The sequence below is a fragment of the Haliotis cracherodii genome, unplaced genomic scaffold (assembly GCF_022045235.1).
Source record: "Haliotis cracherodii isolate W230 unplaced genomic scaffold, xgHalCrac1.p SCAF_46, whole genome shotgun sequence".
In the NCBI taxonomy this organism is placed as follows: Eukaryota; Metazoa; Mollusca; class Gastropoda; order Lepetellida; family Haliotidae; genus Haliotis; species Haliotis cracherodii.
The window spans coordinates 50,353-72,248 of NW_027266304.1; the positions used below are offsets into that span (position 1 = coordinate 50,353).

Genomic DNA, 21,896 nt, shown 5'->3' on the forward strand with positions numbered 1-21,896 from the left:
ACATCCAATCCATGAAGAAATAAAAGTTGTCTGATTTTAGTGACCTATGTTATATAACCAACATTGTCGCGGTTTTTCAGCATTTCATAACATTTACGTGGAATACGATCAGGTGACATTTCTGTAATCTTTAACCAATATTTTAGACCGCGTACATAAGAACAGATATATAAGGGATGTCTTCCATATTCACCATACACCATACAATCTGGGGTAGATTTGCCAACATTTAAGAATCGTTTACATGCAGTTAAGTGAATTTTTTCCAAGATATGATATTTTTCGAGACCCCAAATCTCTGAACCATAAAAGAGACGGGGAAGACACACCGAGTTTATCAACAACAACAAATAAAGTAATGAGGGCTCTCTTAGCTCGTAGCGCAAGATCGTTGACGAGGTGATTTAGTTTCAGATTAAAAGGAAAAATGACACCAAGGTATTTATAAGTTTTTTCAACATTAATTTGTTGCCCATTTTTCCCTGGATGCAAGAGGACCCCCCTTTCTAAAAACAACAATTTTCATTTTATCTGTATTAACAGTTAGTTTCCAGGAGATTGTATACTGAAACAATATGTCTATTTGTGTTTGAAGCCCATTAACAGTATCAGAAATTAGTATAACATCGAAAAGTAATATTAGCAATTCATACATATCTGGATAAGTTACATCAGTAATGTCACAGTCACATAAGTAACATCATAGTAACATCAGTAAGGTCACAGTAACATCAGTAACGTTGCAGTAACATCAGTAATGTCACAGTCACATAAGTAACATCACAGTCACATCAGTAACATCATACAGTCATGCCCCGCTTATACGGACTTCAGATATCCGGAAACCTCGGTTCCCGGACGATTTCCATTCAAAACGAAATAATTACTATATAAATTTACCCGTATATCCGGAAATTCAGTTTCCGGAACCGGACGGTCATTTTCATAAACAAAACACTGAAAGCACACAAAATTGTCTCACTTATCCAGACAATACACTTCCGCTGGTGGTAATCCTTCCACTGGTGGTAATCCTTTGATTCGTGAGAAGTCAATTAACCAAGTGACACTGAGTTACGTTTGAGATGAGCTTGTTTATTGTACATGTAATCCCCTTCGATAAATATGGCGTCTGTGGAGGTCAGAGGTGAAAATGGCCCAAAATTTACTCCAAAAATCTCTTAATAAAATACAACAATGGGCTGACAAATGGGGCTTCTCCCTTAACTCAGAAAAAACAACAGGAGTAGTATTCAAACATGAAAACCTGAAACCCGCCTCCCCAATCCTCCAGCTAAACAACCAAACAATCAAATTTCAAAAAACAAACCAAATTCTAGGACTTATTTTCGATGAACATCTCACCTGGGATGCTCACATCCAAACCCTAACAACTAAATGCAGTAAAGACCTAAACACCCTAAGATGCCTAACTGGCTCTAACTGGGGAGCCTCCAAAGATACCCTCCTCTCTCTCTACATATCACTAATTAGATCAAAACTAGACTACGGCTGCGCCATATGCAACTTCCTAAACAACTCTCTATCTAAAAAACTTGACTCAATACAATATCAGGCTCTCAAACTATTACACGTACCCAACATGGCACCTCCTACACCTCACTTCAGGCCTTAACAGGGGAAATGCCACTAAGTCTACGCAGGGAACAGCTAAGCTTAAATTTCTGGGCCGCGTCCTAATCAAATCCTCCCTTTCAAAACTTAATAAACCAAAACATCAGCCCCAAAAACCAAGCTCTAGCTCATAAACACCCCTTACTTACCCCAATATCCCAAAGAATAACAAACTACCTAAATGAACACCAAATTAAAAATCTTAAACAAAACTGCAAACAATCAAATATCTTCACCCCTAAATTTAAAATACCCCAAATAGACACAACACTAGCTAGCCAAATAAATAAACAAACCGACCCAAACATAGCTAAAACCACCACACAAGCATACATACACGAAAATTGGCCAAATTGGTGTCACATTTACACGGACAGATCTTCAGATCCGACCTCCAAACACACATGTTTCGGAGTCCATACCACACAACCAGTTATATCCAAACAATCTTACCGACTCCCTAACAACCAATCTATATTCACTGCAGAACTAATGGGCATGGCCTCAGCCCTCCATAATCAAGAATCCAAAAACCACAAACAAATCCTAATACTTACCGACTCCCTAAGTGGACTGCAAGCCCTCCAAAACAAAAATACCAAAAACCAACCTAAATTAATAAATCAAATACTTAAAAGCTCCAACGACCTAACTAAGGCAGGCAAACAAATAACCTTCTTGTGGATACCCGCCCACGTAGGAATATACGGTAATGAAAACGCCGATAAAGCAGCTAAACACACCACAGGTAACTGCCCACACTGCAAACAACTAGAAACCCCAGAACACGCACTCATCCACTGCACACACTATCTAACACATCGAACCGCATTACAAACTACCCTCAATCTAAACAAGGCTCTCACTCTAGAAGCAATACTAAACCCACAAAATAAACTAGAAAACTTCAAGGCCTTAGGCGTAACTAATAAAACGCATCTAAAAACACAATAATCTACCAAATCAAAATCACAAACATCCACCATACCCAGCTCCCTTAGTTCTCCCCCCTAACCCCATCGGCATCTATTCCAAATCTCAAAATTCCCCAATTCTATATAAGCAACCCCTAAAGCCCCCTCTTGGGTTGCACAGACCACTTTCGCCCCTTTCGGAAACACAATAAATTGCCTGGCAGGGCCCGTGTGCGAAATACGCTTCAGTCGGAAAGCGCACGTTAAATCTCCAAAGTAAGTAAGTAAGTAAGTAAGTAAGGTGAGATCAAAGTTGTGTAAGTATGGCCTGTCAACCAGCGAAACGTAAGTGACACGCAGTTACAGCACGCGAAAAAAGGGAAATTTGTCTGTTTAAAGAAAAACACCCATCAGCAAGTTTAGAAACCATCAGTAAGCATTATGGCACTGAATTTGGACATACCATAGGAAAATCGACAATTGGAGACAGTTCAAACGTCCATGAAAGACTTTTTGAAACGTTTATGAATAAAGATTGAGTGGATGTATCTGTTTGCTCTGTCATCTGTCATGAGTTGCATAACTGAAGGGAAGTAACTCCTCCAGTAAGAAGCTGGTTTCAGTTATACAGAAATTCGTTTATACGGACGAATTGTTAAATGACGCATCTGTCCATATAAACGAGGCACGACTGTAGTAACATCAGTAACGTCTAAGTAACATCACAGTCACATCAGTAACATCACAGTCACATCAGTAACATCACAGTCACATCAGTAACATCACAGTCTTATCAGTAACATCACAGTTACATCAGTAACATCACAGTTACATCAGTAACATCATAGTAACATCAGTAATGCCGCAGTCACATCAGTAACATCACAATAACATCACAGTCACATCAGTAGCGTCACAGTCACATCAGTAACATCACAGTCACATCAGTAACATCACAGTCACATCAGTAACATCACAGTCACACAAGTAACATCACAGTCAAATCAGTAACATGGGAGTCAGATCAGTAATATCACAGTAACATCAGTACTGATACGTTACTGATGTTACTGCGATGTCACTGCAATATTACTGATGTTACTGTGATGTTACTGTGACGTTACTAATGTTACTGTGACGTTACTGTTACTGTGAAATTATTGATGTAACTGTTAAGTTACTAATGTTACTGTGACGTTACTGATGTGACTGATGTTACTGGTGTGACTGCGACAATACTGATGTGACTCCCATGCTACTGATGTGACTGTGATGTTACTGATGTGACTCCCATGCTACTGATGTGGCTGTGACATTACTGATGTGACTGTGATGTTACTGATGTGACTGTGATGTTACTGATGTGACTGCGATGTTACTTATGCGACTGTGACATTACTGATGTTACTGGAAGGTTACTGATGTTACTGTGATATTACTGATGTGATTCCCATGTTACTGATTTGACTGTGATGTTACTTATGTGACTGTGATGTTACTGATGTTACTGTGATGTTACCGATGTTACTGTGACATTACTGATGTTACTGTGATGTTACTGTGACATTACTGATGTTACTGTGAAGTTACTGATGTGACTGTGATGATACTGATGTTACTGTGACATTACTGATGGTACTGTGACATTACTGATGTGACTGTGATGTTACTGATGTAACTGTGACATTACTTATGTGACTGTGATGTTACTGATGTGACTGTGATGTTACTGATGTTACTATGATGTTACTGATGTTACTGTGATGTTACTGATGTTACTGTGACATTGCTGATGTTACTGTGACATTACTGATGTGACTGTGATGTTACTGTGACATTGCTGATGTTACTGTGACATTACTGATGTGACTGTGATGTTACTGTGACATTACTGATGTTACTGTGACATTACTGATGTGACTGATGTTACTGATGTTACTGGGACATTACTGATGTGACTGTGATGTTACTGATGTGACTGTGATGTTACTGATGTTACTGTGATGTTACTGATGTTACTGATGTTACTGTGACATTACTGATGTTACTGTGACATTACTGATGTTACTGTGACATTACTGATGTGACTGTGATGTTACTGATGTTACTGTGACATTACTGATGTTACTGTGACACTACTGATGTGACTGTCATGTTACTGATGTGACTGTGATGTTACTGATGTTACTGTGACATTACTGATGTTACTGTGACATTACTGATGTGACTGTGAAGTTACTGATGTGACTGTGATGTTACTGATGTGACTGTGATGTTGCTGATGTGACTGTGATGTTACTGATGTGACTGTGATGTTACTGATGTTACTGTGATGTTACTGATGTGACTGTGACGTTACTGATGTTACTGTGATGTTACTGATGTTACTGTGACGTTACTGATGTGACTGTGATGTTACTGATGTGACTGTGATGTTACTGATGTGACTGTGACATTACTGATGTTACTGTGACATTACTGATGTGACTGTGATGTTACTGATGTTACTGTGACATTACTGATGTGACTGTGAAGTTACTGATGTGACTGTGATGTTACTGATGTGACTGTGATGTTACTGATGTTACTGTGACATTACTGATGTGACTGTGACATTACTGATGTGACTGTGATGTTACTGATGTTACTGTGACATTACTGATGTGACTGTGACATTACTGATGTGACTGTGAAGTTACTGATGTGACTGTGATGTTACTGATGTGACTGTGATGTTACTGATGTGACTGTGACATTACTGATGTGACTGTGAAGTTACTGATGTGACTGTGATGTTACTGATGTGACTGTGATGTTACTGATGTGACTGTGATGTTACTGATGTGACTGTGACGCTACTGATGTTACTGTGATGTTACTGATGTTACTGTGACGTTACTGATGTGACTGTGATGTTACTGATGTGACTGTGATGTTACTGATGTGACTGTGACGTTACTGATGTTACTGTGACATTACTGATGTTACTGTGACATTACTGATGTGACTGTGAAGTTACTGATGTGACTGTGATGTTACTGATGTGACTGTGATGTTACTGATATTACTGTGACATTACTGATGTTACTGTGACATTACTGATGTGACTGTGATGTTACTGTGACATTACTGATGTGACTGTGAAGTTACTGATGTGACTGTGAAGTTACTGATGTGACTGTGATGTTACTGATGTGACTGTTGTGTTACTGATGTTACTGTGATGTTACTGATGTTACTGTGACATTACTGATGTTACTGTGAAGTTACTGATGTGACTGTGATGTTACTGATGTGACTGTGATGTTACTGATGTGACTGTGATGTTGCTGATGTGACTGTGACATTACTGATGTGACTGTGATGTTACTGATGTGACTGTGATGTTACTGATGTGACTTTGATGTTACTGATGTTACTGTGACATTACTGATGCTACTGTGATGTTACTGATGTGACTGTGATGTTACTGATGTTACTGTGACATTACTGATGTTACTGTCATGTTACTGATGTGACTGCGGCATTACTGATGTTACTGTGACATTACTGATGTGACTGTGATGTTACTGATGTTACTGTGACATTACTGATGTTACTGTGATGTTACTGATGTCACTGTGACATTACTGATGTTACTGTGATGTTACTGATGTGACTGTGATGTGTCTGATGTTACAGTAGCATCACAGTTCTACATCATCATCATCATCATCATCATTGATTGTATTCAGGCCATAGGCCCATATACACACAATAATATTATATTTATACAATTTTGTACAAGTATAAACATGCATTTTTATATATACAATTTTGTGAAAAATAAATTGTATCACAACACAACAAGAGGATATTAAAGCATTTGATTAATAAAGGCAAATAACCTCAAGAATAATTAAACATCATTTGTACAAAGACGGTTGCGAAGTCGTAAACTATAATTAATGTATAGGATTGTATTCTTTTGTTGCTCGTTAGATATTTCATCAAAACGGAGGAGCTTGATTAGTGTATTGATGTTTTTTTAGGGTAAACCTTGGAAATATTTTGTTGTGAGCGATTCATAACATGGACAGATAAGCATGGAATGGTATTCGTTTTCAATAAATGTGGGACAAAAAGGACAAAAACGCATATCTTTTTAAATTGAGGAAAAACGACCCGTATTACATACTAGATTGTTCAAACCTAATCTAAAACGTGGAAACACACTCTTAGTTTTCTGTCTGTTATTTCTCTTAAGTACTGTTCTGGAGATAAGCAGGATTTAAATGTTTTATAAAGGTCGTATCTTGAACTATTTTCCAATGTATCTCTCCATTCTTGGATAAACATATCAGATGCAACTTGTTTAAATACACTAAGAAATGCTGTCTTATCTCCAACACCTTGGTAAATCCAAACACATCCAATCCATGAAGAAATAAAAGTTGTCTGATTTTAGTGACCTATGTTATATAACCAACATTGTCGCGGTTTTTCAGCATTTCATAACATTTACGTGGAATACGATCAGGTGACATTTCTGTAATCTTTAACCAATATTTTAGACCGCGTACATAAGAACAGATATATAAGGGATGTCTTCCATATTCACCATACACCATACAATCTGGGGTAGATTTGCCAACATTTAAGAATCGTTTACATGCAGTTAAGTGAATTTTTTCCAAGATATGATATTTTTCGAGACCCCAAATCTCTGAACCATAAAAGAGACGGGGAAGACACACCGAGTTTATCAACAACAACAAATAAAGTAATGAGGGCTCTCTTAGCTCGTAGCGCAAGATCGTTGACGAGGTGATTTAGTTTCAGATTAAAAGGAAAAATGACACCAAGGTATTTATAAGTTTTTTCAACATTAATTTGTTGCCCATTTTTCCCTGGATGCAAGAGGACCCCCCTTTCTAAAAACAACAATTTTCATTTTATCTGTATTAACAGTTAGTTTCCAGGAGATTGTATACTGAAACAATATGTCTATTTGTGTTTGAAGCCCATTAACAGTATCAGAAATTAGTATAACATCGAAAAGTAATATTAGCAATTCATACATATCTGGATAAGTTACATCAGTAATGTCACAGTCACATAAGTAACATCATAGTAACATCAGTAAGGTCACAGTAACATCAGTAACGTTGCAGTAACATCAGTAATGTCACAGTCACATAAGTAACATCACAGTCACATCAGTAACATCATACAGTCATGCCCCGCTTATACGGACTTCAGATATCCGGAAACCTCGGTTCCCGGACGATTTCCATTCAAAACGAAATAATTACTATATAAATTTACCCGTATATCCGGAAATTCAGTTTCCGGAACCGGACGGTCATTTTCATAAACAAAACACTGAAAGCACACAAAATTGTCTCACTTATCCAGACAATACACTTCCGCTGGTGGTAATCCTTCCACTGGTGGTAATCCTTTGATTCGTGAGAAGTCAATTAACCAAGTGACACTGAGTTACGTTTGAGATGAGCTTGTTTATTGTACATGTAATCCCCTTCGATAAATATGGCGTCTGTGGAGGTCAGAGGTGAAAATGGCCCAAAATTTACTCCAAAAATCTCTTAATAAAATACAACAATGGGCTGACAAATGGGGCTTCTCCCTTAACTCAGAAAAAACAACAGGAGTAGTATTCAAACATGAAAACCTGAAACCCGCCTCCCCAATCCTCCAGCTAAACAACCAAACAATCAAATTTCAAAAAACAAACCAAATTCTAGGACTTATTTTCGATGAACATCTCACCTGGGATGCTCACATCCAAAACCTAACAACTAAATGCAGTAAAGACCTAAACACCCTAAGATGCCTAACTGGCTCTAACTGGGGAGCCTCCAAAGATACCCTCCTCTCTCTCTACATATCACTAATTAGATCAAAACTAGACTACGGCTGCGCCATATGCAACTTCCTAAACAACTCTCTATCTAAAAAACTTGACTCAATACAATATCAGGCTCTCAAACTAATTACACGTACCCAACATGGCACCTCCTACACCTCACTTCAGGCCTTAACAGGGGAAATGCCACTAAGTCTACGCAGGGAACAGCTAAGCTTAAATTTCTGGGCCGCGTCCCAATCAAATCCTCCCTTTCAAAACTTAATAAACCAAAACATCAGCCCCAAAAACCAAGCTCTAGCTCATAAACACCCCTTACTTACCCCAATATCCCAAAGAATAACAAACTACCTAAATGAACACCAAATTAAAAATCTTAAACAAAACTGCAAACAATCAAATATCTTCACCCCTAAATTTAAAATACCCCAAATAGACACAACACTAGCTAGCCAAATAAATAAACAAACCGACCCAAACATAGCTAAAACCACCACACAAGCATACATACACGAAAATTGGCCAAATTGGTGTCACATTTACACGGACAGATCTTCAGATCCGACCTCCAAACACACATGTTTCGGAGTCCATACCACACAACCAGTTATATCCAAACAATCTTACCGACTCCCTAACAACCAATCTATATTCACTGCAGAACTAATGGGCATGGCCTCAGCCCTCCATAATCAAGAATCCAAAAACCACAAACAAATCCTAATACTTACCGACTCCCTAAGTGGACTGCAAGCCCTCCAAAACAAAAATACCAAAAACCAACCTAAATTAATAAATCAAATACTTAAAAGCTCCAACGACCTAACTAAGGCAGGCAAACAAATAACCTTCTTGTGGATACCCGCCCACGTAGGAATATACGGTAATGAAAACGCCGATAAAGCAGCTAAACACACCACAGGTAACTGCCCACACTGCAAACAACTAGAAACCCCAGAACACGCACTCATCCACTGCACACACTATCTAACACATCAAACCGCATTACAAACTACCCTCAATCTAAACAAGGCTCTCACTCTAGAAGCAATACTAAACCCACAAAATAAACTAGAAAACTTCAAGGCCTTAGGCGTAACTAATAAAACGCATCTAAAAACACAATAATCTACCAAATCAAAATCACAAACATCCACCATACCCAGCTCCCTTAGTTCTCCCCCCTAACCCCATCGGCATCTATTCCAAATCTCAAAATTCCCCAATTCTATATAAGCAACCCCTAAAGCCCCCTCTTGGGTTGCACAGACCACTTTCGCCTCTTTCGGAAACACAATAAATTGCCTGGCAGGGCCCGTGTGCGAAATACGCTTCAGTCGGAAAGCGCACGTTAAATCTCCAAAGTAAGTAAGTAAGTAAGTAAGTAAGGTGAGATCAAAGTTGTGTAAGTATGGCCTGTCAACCAGCGAAACGTAAGTGACACGCAGTTACAGCACGCGAAAAAAGGGAAATTTGTCTGTTTAAAGAAAAACACCCATCAGCAAGTTTAGAAACCATCAGTAAGCATTATGGCACTGAATTTGGACATACCATAGGAAAATCGACAATTGGAGACAGTTCAAACGTCCGTGAAAGACTTTTTGAAACGTTTATGAATAAAGATTGAGTGGATGTATCTGTTTGCTCTGTCATCTGTCATGAGTTGCATAACTGAAGGGAAGTAACTCCTCCAGTAAGAAGCTGGTTTCAGTTATACAGAAATTCGTTTATACGGACGAATTGTTAAATGACGCATCTGTCCATATAAACGAGGCACGACTGTAGTAACATCAGTAACGTCTAAGTAACATCACAGTCACATCAGTAACATCACAGTCACATCAGTAACATCACAGTCACATCAGTAACATCACAGTCTTATCAGTAACATCACAGTTACATCAGTAACATCACAGTTACATCAGTAACATTATAGTAACATCAGTAATGCCGCAGTCACATCAGTAACATCACAATAACATCACAGTCACATCAGTAGCGTCACAGTCACATCAGTAACATCACAGTCACACCAGTAACATCACAGTCACATCAGTAACATCACAGTCACACAAGTAACATCACAGTCAAATCAGTAACATGGGAGTCAGATCAGTAATATCACAGTAACATCAGTACTGATACGTTACTGATGTTACTGCGATGTCACTGCAATATTACTGATGTTACTGTAATGTTACTGTGACGTTACTAATGTTACTGCGACGTTACTGTTACTGTGAAATTATTGATGTAACTGTTAAGTTACTAATGTTACTGTGACGTTACTGATGTGACTGATGTTACTGATGTGACTGCGACAACACTGATGTGACTCCCATGCTACTGATGTGACTGTGATGTTACTGATGTGACTCCCATGCTACTGATGTGACTGTGACATTACTGATGTGACTGTGATGTTACTGATGTGACTGTGATGTTACTGATGTGACTGCGATGTTACTTATGCGACTGTGACATTACTGATGTTACTGATGTTACTGTGATATTACTGATGTGATTCCCATGTTACTGATTTGACTGTGATGTTACTTATGTGACTGCGACGTTTCTGATGTTACGGTGACGTTACTGATGTTACGTGACGTTAATGATGTGACTGCGATGTTACTGATGTTACTGTGACATAACTTATGTTAATGCGATGTCACTGCAATATTACTGATGTTACTGTGATATTACTGTGACGTTACTAATGTTACTGCGACGTTACTGTTACTGTGACATAACTGATGTTAATGCAATGTCACTGCAATATTACTGATGTTACTGTGATGTTACTGTGACGTTACTAATGTTACTGCAACGTTACTGTTACTGTAATGTAACTTTGACGTTACTGATGTTACTGTGATGTTACTGATGTGACCGATGTTACTGATGTGACTGCGATATTACTGATGTTACTGTGATGTTACTGATGTTACTGTGACGTTACTGATGTTACTGTGATGTGACTGATGTTACTGTGATGTTACTGTGACGTTACTGATGTTATTTTGACGTTACTGATGTTACTGTGATGTTAGTGATATGACTGTGATGTTACTGGTGTTACGGTGACGTTACTGATGTTACTGTGATGTTATTGTGACGTTACTGATGTTACTTTGACGTTACTGATGTTACTGATGTTACTGTGATGTAACTGATGTTACTGTGATGTTACTGATGTGACTGTGATGTTACTGCAATGTAACTGTGACATTACTGATGTTACTGTGACGTTACTGATGTTACTGCGATGTCACAGCAATATTACTGATGTTACTGTGATGTTACTGTGACGATACTAATGTTACTGCGATGTTACTGTTACTGTGAAATTACTGATGTAACTGTTAAGTTACTAATGTTACTGTGACGTTACTGATGTTACTGATGTGACTCATGTTACTGCGACATTACTGATGTTACTGTGATGTTACTGATTTTATTGTGACGTTACTGATGTTACTGTAATGTTACATATGTGACTGTGATGTTACTGATGCTACTGTGACATTACTGATGTGACTGCGACGTTACTGATGTTTCTGAACTTTCTAGCAGGCTTCTTTTCCTTTAAGTGATGTCAGCTGCTCCTGGCGCCTCCGAACCAACATCTCCTCCTACATCCGCGTCACAGTCCTGAACTCAGACATCGAGTCCAAGGAGAACTGCGGGTTTGACTACATGATAGGCTACGATGGTGGGTGACTCAAGTATCTTTACTTCACATGTTGGCCTTGTGTTGCCTATGATGGTGGGTGACACAAGTCTCCTTATGTTACATGTTGGCCTTGTGTTGCCTATGATGGTGGGTGACACAAGTCTCCCTAGGTCACATGTTGGCCTTGTGTTGCCTATGATGGTGGGTGACACAAGTCTCTTTATTTCACATATTGGCCTTGTGTTGCCTATGATGGTGGGTGACACAAGTCTCTTTATTTCACATGTTGGCCTTGTGTTGCCTATGATGGTGGGGGACACAAGTCTCCCTAGGTCACATGTTGGCCTTGTGTTGCCTATGATGGTGGGTGACACAAGTCTCCCTATGTCACATGTTGGCCTTGTGTCGCCTATGATGGTGGGTGACACAAGTCTCCTTATGTTACATGTTGGCCTTGTGTTGCCTATGATGGTGGGTGACACAAGTCTCCCTGTGTCACATGTTGGCCTTGTGTTGCCTATGATGGTGGGTGACACAAGTCTCCCTGTGTCACATGTTGGCCTTGTGTTGCCTATGATGGTGGGTGACACAAGTCTCCCTGTGTCACATGTTGGCCTTGTGTTGCCTATGATGGTGGGTGACACAAGTCTCCCTGTGTCACATGTTGGCCTTGTGTTGCCTATGATGGTGGGTGACACAAGTCTCCCTGTGTCACATGTTGGCCTTGTGTTGCCTATGATGGTCGGGGACACAAGTCTCCCTATGTCACATGTTGGCCTTGTGTTGCCTATGATGGTGGGTGACACAAGTCTCCCTATGTCACATGTTGGCCTTGTGTTGCCTATGATGGTGGGTGACACAAGTCTCCCTAGGTCACATGTTGGCCTTGTGTTGCCTATGATGGTGGGTGAAACAAGTCTCTCTAGGTCACATGTTGGCCTTGTGTTGCCTATGATGGTGGGTGACACAAGTCTCCCTATGTCACATGTTGGCCTTGTGTTGCCTATGATGGTGGGTGACACAAGTCTCCTTATGTGACATGTTGGCCTTGTGTTGCCTATGATGATGGGTGACACAAGTCTCCCTAGGTCACATGTTGGCCTTGTGTTGCCTATGATGGTGGGTGACACAAGTCTCCCTATCTCACATGTTGGCCTTGTGTTGCCTATGATGGTGGCTGACACAAGTCTCCTTATGTCACATGTTGGCCTTGTGTTGCCTATGATGGTGGGTGACACAAGTCTCCCTATGTCACATGTTGGCCTTGTGTTGCCTATGATATGGGTGACATAAGTCTCCTTATGTCACATGTTGGCCTTGTGTTGCCTATGATGGTGGGTGACACAAGTCTCCCTATGTCACATGTTGGCCTTGTGTTGCCTATGATGGTGGGTGACACAAGTCTCCCTAGGTCACATGTTGGCCTTGTGTTGCCTATGATGGTGGGTGACACAAGTCTCCCTAGGTCACATGTTGGCCTTGTGTTGCCTATGATGGTGGGTGACACAAGTCTCTTTATTTCACATGTTGGCCTTGTGTTGCCTATGATGGTGGGTGTCACAAGTCTCCCTATGTCACATGTTGGCCTTGTGTTGCCTATGATGGTGGGTGACACAAGTCTCCCTATGTCACATGTTGGCCTTGTGTTGCCTATGATGGTGGGTGACACAAGTCTCCCTAAGTCACATGTTGGCCTTGTGTTGCCTATGATGGTGGGTGACACAAGTCTCCCTAGGTGACATGTTGGCCTTGTGTTGCCTATGATGGTGGGTGACACAAGTCTCCCTATCTCACATGTTGGCCTTGTGTTGCCTATGATGGTGGGTGACACAAGTCTCCTTATGTTACATGTTGGCCTTGTGTTGCCTATGATGGTGGGGGACACAAGTCTCCCTAGGTCACATGTTGGCCTTGTGTTGCCTATGATGGTGGGTGACACAAGTCTCCTTATGTGACATGTTGGCCTTGTGTTGCCTATGATGGTGGGGGACACAAGTCTCCCTAGGTCACATGTTGGCCTTGTGTTGCCTATGATGGTGGGTGACACAAGTCTCCCTAGGTGACATGTTGGCCTTGTGTTGCCTATGATGGTGGGTGACACAAGTCTCCCTATCTCACATGTTGGCCTTGTGTTGCCTACGATATGGGTGACACAAGTCTCCTTATGTGACATGTTGGCCTTGTGTTGCCTATGATGGTCGGGGACACAAGTCTCCCTAGGTCACATGTTGGCCTTGTGTTGCCTATGATGGTGGGTGTCACAAGTCTCCCTAGGTCACATGTTGGCCTTGTGTTGCCTATGATGGTGGGTGACACAAGTCTCCCTAGGTGACATGTTGGCCTTGTGTTGCCTATGATGGTGGGTGACACAAGTCTCTCTAGGTCACATGTTGGCCTTGTGTTGCCTATGATGGTGGGTGACACAAGTCTCCCTATGTCACATGTTGGCCTTGTGTTGCCTATGATGGTGGGTGACACAAGTCTCCCTATGTCACATGTTGGCCTTGTGTAGCCTGTCATGGATAGTCTCCATGTTTCACTGGTTGGGCTTGTGTAGTCTGTTATGGATAGTTTTCCTATGTCACTGGTTGGCCTTGTCTTGCCTGTCATGGATAGTCTTCCTGTGTCACATGTTGGCCTTGTGTAGTCTGTCATGGATAGTCTTCCTGTGTCACATGTTGGCCTTGTGTAGTCTGTCATGGATAGTCTTCCTGTGTCACATGTTGGCCTTGTCTTTCCTGTCATGGATAGTCTTCCAGTGTCACATGTTGGCCTTGTGTAGTCTGTCATGGATAGTCTTCCAGTGTCACATGTTGGCCTTGTGTAGTCTGTCATGGATAGTCTTCCTGTGTCACATGTTGGCCTTGTGTAGTCTGTTATGGATAGTCTTCTTTCAGATACTTTGGTTCTGGCATTGTCTACCTATGTCTATGTCATTTCAGGAGCCACTGATTCCTACCCAATGCTGAAAAAGTGGTGTGGTCTTGAAACTCCAATAGTCACCTCCAGCGGCAGTGTGCTGTTCCTGAAGTTCCGATCTGATGGTTCAGGCAACAGACAGGGCTTCCGCATGGAGTATGTGGGAGTCAACATCGGCTACTGTGAGTCTCTGTTTTTCTATCTAATGTTACCATGGCTAATGTGTATTTCTGATGTCTTACATACTGTTGTTATGGCTACTGTATGGCCCTGATTTCTACCTATTGTTACCATGGCTACTGTAAGTCTCTGGTTCATACCTACTGTTGCCATAGCTACTGTGTATTTGTGTCTTACATATTGTTGCCCTGGCTTCTGCATGGCCCTGATTTCTATCTATTGTTGCCAGGGCTACTGTATGGCCTTGTTTCCCAACAATGGGTTACCATGGCTACTAATATGTTATGTTTGACCCTTCCCCAGATGACGACTCCACTTCTTCGTCTTCACTAAAAGCAGGGACTATCGCCGGTGTTGTCTGCGGCTGCGTTGTCGTCACCTCTATCCTCATCATCGCCATGTTTGTTGTCATCCGACGCAGACAGAAATATCAGCAGAATGCCGACCTGGACCCGACTGGTCATGAGAGAAGGTCTGGGTCCAGATCCCACTGGAGAAGTCGGCGGTACCCGGAGCAGCCATGGGAGGTGAACGCTGTGTTTTATTCTGTGGAGTCCGCAGGCTTCATGACAGCCCCGCCCCCCTACAGCCTGGTGGCAGGGCTGCACAACGACCCCCCGCCCCCCTACCCAGCAGCAGAGTTTACCCTCCCACTGAAGGATGAGGACGAAGAGGAAGTGCCACCTTGTGACGGTCCTGGAGAAGACAACCATGCAGGCGATGGGAACATCTCTCCCTCTACACCTTGTTCAGAGAGACATCCAGGGGTCCAGAGTGAAAGCCGTGCAGAAGAAAGCCCTGTCAACCCTAACCCTAACCCGAACCCTGTCAAGTTGGCTGAAGGAGGCCGGCCACACTTCAGAAAGAGGAGTGGGTCAGGACTTGGGCGGGCCGTGAGTGTAGATAACCTGCTGCCTCTTCACAAACCCCTCAGTGTAGCTCCTCCCACTGTGCTCTCTGAGATGACATCAGGAGGCCGAGCAGTCAGTATGGGCAATCTCGTCTTGGCAGATGCTACAGGTCAGGGCTATAACCGTCAGATTTCCCAGTCAGAGACCGTGCTGAATAGAGGGCCTTATTCACCTGGGGCCACTGCAGGACAGAGTCGTTATCCGCGGTCAAGGCACAGAACAGAAAGACGTTCCCCAGGACACCAGCAGCAAAGCCACAGCCATAACTCTCTCCCTAACCCTAACCCTCACAGTGGACTTGATGGGGCAGCCCCATCAGCAGCTGGTGTCATGACTGGGACATCTGTGCCAGAAGGTGCCGGTCACCGGTACACGCAGAGACGACATCCCGCTGACAAGGCAAGGGAAAAGCTTCGGCATCCAAGATCGGAGTTTAAGGCTCTGAAAGAACGGTCACGGTCACATGACAGCCTGGTGACTGACAGGTTGTCTCTCTCCAATGCTGCTTGGAATCCAAGATGGTCGGTGGCATCTGAGGGCAACAGGAATGATGGTTGGTCCCAGAGTCCCGGTGGCAGACTTGGGGAGGCCAGCTACAGCAATCCGTTGTTCTCTCCGACAGTTGACAAGACAGCTGCCAGAAGGTCAGCAGAACAAAGCCCGTCACTTACTGGCAACAGAATTGACAGTGCTGGTCGCTGGCCAGCCAGCAGAGAGAGGAGGATGACTGGTGATGAGAGTGCTGGTCGCCAACCAGCCAGCAGAGAGAGGAGGATGACTGGTGATGAGAGTGCTGAGGCTGGAGAGGTTCCGGAAGCTTGTCATGGAAGCTGGAATCTAAGTCTGGAGCCGGAGGAGCCACACAGGCTCAGCACTACGGAGACATCGGTGTAGATGGAGTAGCAGTAGCAGTGTCATAATCTACAGCTGGGCCAAGTCCACGTGAACATGTCATGTCTGCAGGTGGGCCAAGTCCATGTGAACATGTCATGTCTGCAGGTGGGCCAAGTCCATGTGAACATGTCATGTCTGCAGGTGGGCCAAGTCCATGTGAACATGTCATGTCTGCAGGTGGGCCAAGTCCATGTGAACATGTCATGTCTGCAGGTGGGCCAAGTCCATGTGAACATGTCATGTATGTAGGTGGGCCAAGTCCATGTGAACATGTCATGTCTGCAGGTGGGCCAAGTCCATGTGAACATGTCATGTCTGCAGGTGGGCCAAGTCCATGTGAACATGTCATGTCTGCAGGTGGGCCAAGTCCATGTGAACATGTCATGTATGTAGGTGGGCCAAGTCCATGTGAACATGTCATGTCTGCAGGTGGGCCAAGTCCATGTGAACATGTCATGTCTGCAGGTGGGCCAAGTCCATGTGAACGTGTCATGTCTGCAGGTGGGCCAAGTCCATGTGAACATGTCATGTCTATTGGTGGGCCAAGTCCACGTGAACATGTCATGTCTGCAGGTGGGCCAAGTCCACGTGAACATGTCATGTCTATTGGTGGGCCAAGTCCACGTGAACATGTCATGTCTGCAGGTGGGCCAAGTCCATGTGAACATGTCATGTATGTAGGTGGGACTGTCTCTGCTTAATATACTATGAGTGCCTGGAGTTTTTATTTTGTTTAATTGTGTTAGATATCTATGATTCTTGCGGTCAGGTGTTTGCTCTGATTGAAGTTCTTCCCACCCTGTGGAAGGACGATCAACTGTGATTAAAGAGTGATTGTGTTATAGGAGTGATTGATTGTGTCATCTGTGCACTTGGAGAGGATATATTAAGATTGATGAACCAAGTTTGTGTATATAGTTATTTCAGTGTCTTTCTGAATGTGTATCTCCAAAGATGACTGTTATGTTTGTGATACAATCTAGCATTTTGTTTCAGTGATCTAATCTAAGTCAACAGTCCTTGAGCTGTTTGTGAAATATTTCTCCATGTGTTCAGTTGTTTCCTTGGTTTCCAATGTTTGTTGTTCATTTGGACTTTTACATCACTTCGACAACTTATAATATGGCCTTAGTGCAGCCCAACATTACTAATACCCTGTAATATCTGATATGATCGCAATACGATAGTGTGTGATACAGAGCTTTGTAGCACAGTGTGTGAAATCGCCAGTAGGATGTAGATATACTGACAGTTTATAGGACAGTGTGTGAAATTTTTATGCTCTACAACTTTTGCATTTTTGGGGGGCAGAATATATTTATGTTCATGGAGGGATATAACTCCACTTTTGCTGGTACACTTTGCTATACTTGTAGTCTGAAGTCAGCTTTTTATTTGTCATATCAAAATTTAAAAAAGTTACTATTATTGGAGCATGATTAGATACTATGTGATACTATGTGTAGATTTGTGTCACTTGATCTGTTACACAATATACATCTTAACCACCATGTGCTATACTGTATATACCATACCTACCCTGATTGTAGAGTGATGTACCAGATATTCCATATGTAGACAGCACAGAATTGTTCCATGTGTGTATGGCTGGGACGAGTCCAAATTTACTATGTGGGTACCTGACACCCTATTACCCGACCCTACCCGGGTACCCAACCCCCTATTACCCGACCCTACGCAGGTACCCATCCCCCTATTACCCGACCCTACCCAGGTACCCACCCCCTATTACCCGACCCTACCCGGGTACACAACCCCCTATTACCCGACCCTACCCGGGTACCCACCCCCTATTACCGGACCCTACCCGGGTACCCAACCCCCTATTACCCGACCCTACCCAGGTACCCACCCCCTATTACCCGACCCTACCCGGGTACCCAACCCCCTATTACCCGACCCTACCCAGGTACCCACTGCAGGTCTCAAGAGTTGCAAACAAAATGTCTGATTGGTTATTGTTTTACTGCAGCCCTGGCCAACCCTTATTTAGATACATGTATCAAACAATCAGATCATGCACCCACTGAAGTTGACTGAAGCTTTATCTTTACTCAAACATAAACAAGTCAAAAGGAATGTGTGCATCGTCAAAAAGAAATGCGAAAAATGTGAGTTTTTGTCATTAAACAATATATCACATGACTAACCACGTGTTACCCATCTGAGACCTAGTATGTTGTGTATAAAACTGTCTGTGTCACTTGATCTGTTACACAATACACATAACCAACCACCATGTGCTATACTGTATATCTACCATAACCACCATGTGCTATACTGTATATCTACCCTGATTGTACACAATACATATCATGATCATTTTAAAGATTTTATGTAACTGTGACGCATATTGACCGTGTGTAGAGAGGCACATTCTGTGTTTTTAGTCTGGATCATATATTTTTAGATTCTGTTTCACTATTTACTTATCTCTCTTGTGATGGAGGTGCTAAGTGTGTATTTGGAAGCTTGTCACAGGAACAGATTGGTTGTATGTGAGACTGTCAGAAATCCAGTGTGTATGTTTTACTGAAATGGAAAGCGACATGCTGTGTATCCTTCACTGAATCAGGATGCTGACTCAATCAGTGTATGATGAAATAAAGGAGAAAACGCTGCATGCTGTCTGTGTTCTTTGAGTTTCTTAACCCCCTGGATGCCACATGGACATATATGTCCCTCCTCTGCAACCCTCACTTTGAAGTCTAATAAAATTCAAAATGCACACCCATACAAATACACTTTACAGTTTTGAATAAGGTGGGAAATTCCCTGTTCTGTGGTATCATCCACTGGCATTTTAGGCCAAGTTAAAGTACTAAAAATGACCTGAAAATTAGGTACATCGTAAATGTCGCCATTTTTTACACATTGCTAAATCACCACTCGCAGCGTTATTTACAGCATGTTTTGAAATCTAAATTTAGGATATTTACTCGGAGAAATGAATTTAAAAAATAGCATATTAGTGATCACGGGAATGTGTCTTTTATCAAATCTTCAATGATCATTCCAAAACGTCTTCGATAACCCTACAATCTTTTCAAATGTTTTGGTCAATATGCAAACACAAACGCCGAAGTGAACTTTCTTCAATATTAGTGTTTACAAAATCACATTTCAGGTACACCGGTTATGAGACGCCTGTAACATCACGTATATTTCAAACTTAGCTGCGATACATACATCCTTGAATTCCTCATACATTTTAGAATCAAATGACCAATGGTCTTTGTCACCAATACAAAGTGGCTAGATGAAATCAAGCAAAATAAGTTTGGTGTAAAAACGAACGCTGTGCTCGAAAAACTGCACTCATTTGAAATGTAAGCAAAATTCAGATTTTACACAGTGTAGCATTTTCTCCTATTTTGAGCTATCCATCGTCTATTCGTTCAAGATATTGGCTCAACATTTTCAGAATATGCATGGGAAGAGAATCGTAGGAAGAATTAGGGAATTTAAAATAGATACATTGCAATGATTTGATATTTTCAACAGAAATTGTCAAAGTTACCGTCCTGTGTGACGCAAAATCACGCACAACAACGGTATTTATCGGAATTTCTGACTATTTCCGTTGGTTTCAGTGAAAATTATAACAACAAATAACAGTACATAGATTGTAAATATGTTTCTGATTACTTACATGTCACGTTTATGTATACACGATCTCTGAATCGTAAGTCCCATCGTAAAATCCAGCGTACTGATGACAGTGAACACGCCATTTTGTAAAAGAGAGCTGGAGGCTACACGCAGGCTACATGTGTACTAGGTCCAATGTTATATTTGGGATAACACTTTCTTAGTAAAGTACAGATTCTAGTACTATTTTCGGTTGAGTCCCATCAAGGATTTGAACCCACACTGCCAGAGTGAGGCACCTATTCACTACCACACAGTCAGCAATCTAACCCACTCAACCAACTGTTAGTCTAGATCACGTATTCTATGTACCCCTCTGAAAAGTGTAAATTGGCACGGCTCCCATGTATGTGTATGTGTGTGGATGAATGCTCATGACATCAATCGCTGGATTGTCTCAATTATTTACAGGCAGACCATCATATAGATGGAATATTGCTGAGTGTTAGTACCATGGCGAAGATATCAAAGAACCATTTTTCAAAGAAGGGTAACTTCCACTCACAATGTCAGCGCTACCTCACCTGTGAAGATTCCGGGGTAGTATGTCTTCAGCAACCCATGCTTGCTGTGAAAGGTGCCTATGCTTGTCGTAAAAGGCGACTAACGGGATCGGGTGGTCAGGCTCGCTGACTTGGTTGATGCATGTCATCGATCCCAATTGCGTGGATCGATGATCATGATATTAATCACTGGACTGTCTGGTCCAGACTCGATTATTTACAGACTGCCGTCATATAGCTGGAATATTGCTGAGTGCGGCGTTAAAGGGGAAGTGTACACGCAAAAATCACTTTCTTTCTTTTTCTAAACAAAACGCAATTTTAGAATTAGTTAGTATCTGTGTTTGAAAATATACACTCACTTTTTCCGCAGTGAAAGTAGGAAGCTCACAATACTGTGAAAATGATATGCCGTTATGAGGCCTTCGTTTTTCCCCCTTAGATTATGAATCTAATTGGTGCCAATTCAACTGGGTCCCTGTCTATTCTCAACGCAAAAGATATCAAGTACCAGTTTGCGGTAAAACAACATGGCCTACGACACACTCCGGCGCAGTGGTGACTCAGCATAACACTATGCTGGCTGGCATCTGAGACGCTAGAATCACACACCTGTACCTACACCATGTGAAGCAGCTCTAACAAAGCATGATGACGTCATAATGTTTATCAATTGGCACCAATGACGTCATATTGCAAGGGGCATAAGCCATGGTGTTTTTG

General features: G+C 41.9%; 2 protein-coding genes across 2 annotated transcripts in view; both read left to right on the forward strand.

Annotated features, from left to right (window-relative positions):
- The window catches only part of LOC139441861 (cubilin-like), a 64,291-nt gene extending 47,049 nt beyond the window's left edge, over positions 1-17,242 (forward strand). Inside the window, exons 15-17 of the mRNA XM_071222605.1 lie at positions 12,012-12,133; positions 15,037-15,195; positions 15,497-17,242. Of these exons, the coding sequence (XP_071078706.1) occupies positions 12,012-12,133; positions 15,037-15,195; positions 15,497-16,998 (1,783 nt within the window). The 3' untranslated portion in view covers positions 16,999-17,242. The remainder of the gene's footprint in view (positions 1-12,011; positions 12,134-15,036; positions 15,196-15,496) is intronic.
- Positions 17,053-17,821, forward strand: LOC139441849 (uncharacterized). Its single transcript, XM_071222592.1, has 3 exons — positions 17,053-17,211; positions 17,428-17,571; positions 17,768-17,821. The coding sequence occupies exons 1-3, from the start codon at positions 17,053-17,055 to the stop codon at positions 17,819-17,821; spliced, it is 357 nt and encodes a 118-aa protein (XP_071078693.1).
- The last annotated feature ends 4,075 nt before the right edge of the window (positions 17,822-21,896 follow it).

Excerpts from the sequence above, each read along its gene's own strand:
- LOC139441849 (XM_071222592.1), top strand. The coding sequence starts at position 17,053 with ATGTCATGTCTGCAGGTGGGCCAAGTCCATGTGAACATGTCATGTCTG. Across the intron at positions 17,212-17,427 it reads TGAACATGTCATGTCTGCAG|GTGGGCCAAGTCCATGTGAA; the intron begins GTGGGCCAAGTC and ends TCATGTCTGCAG. Across the intron at positions 17,572-17,767 it reads TGAACATGTCATGTCTGCAG|GTGTTTGCTCTGATTGAAGT; the intron begins GTGGGCCAAGTC and ends TCTTGCGGTCAG.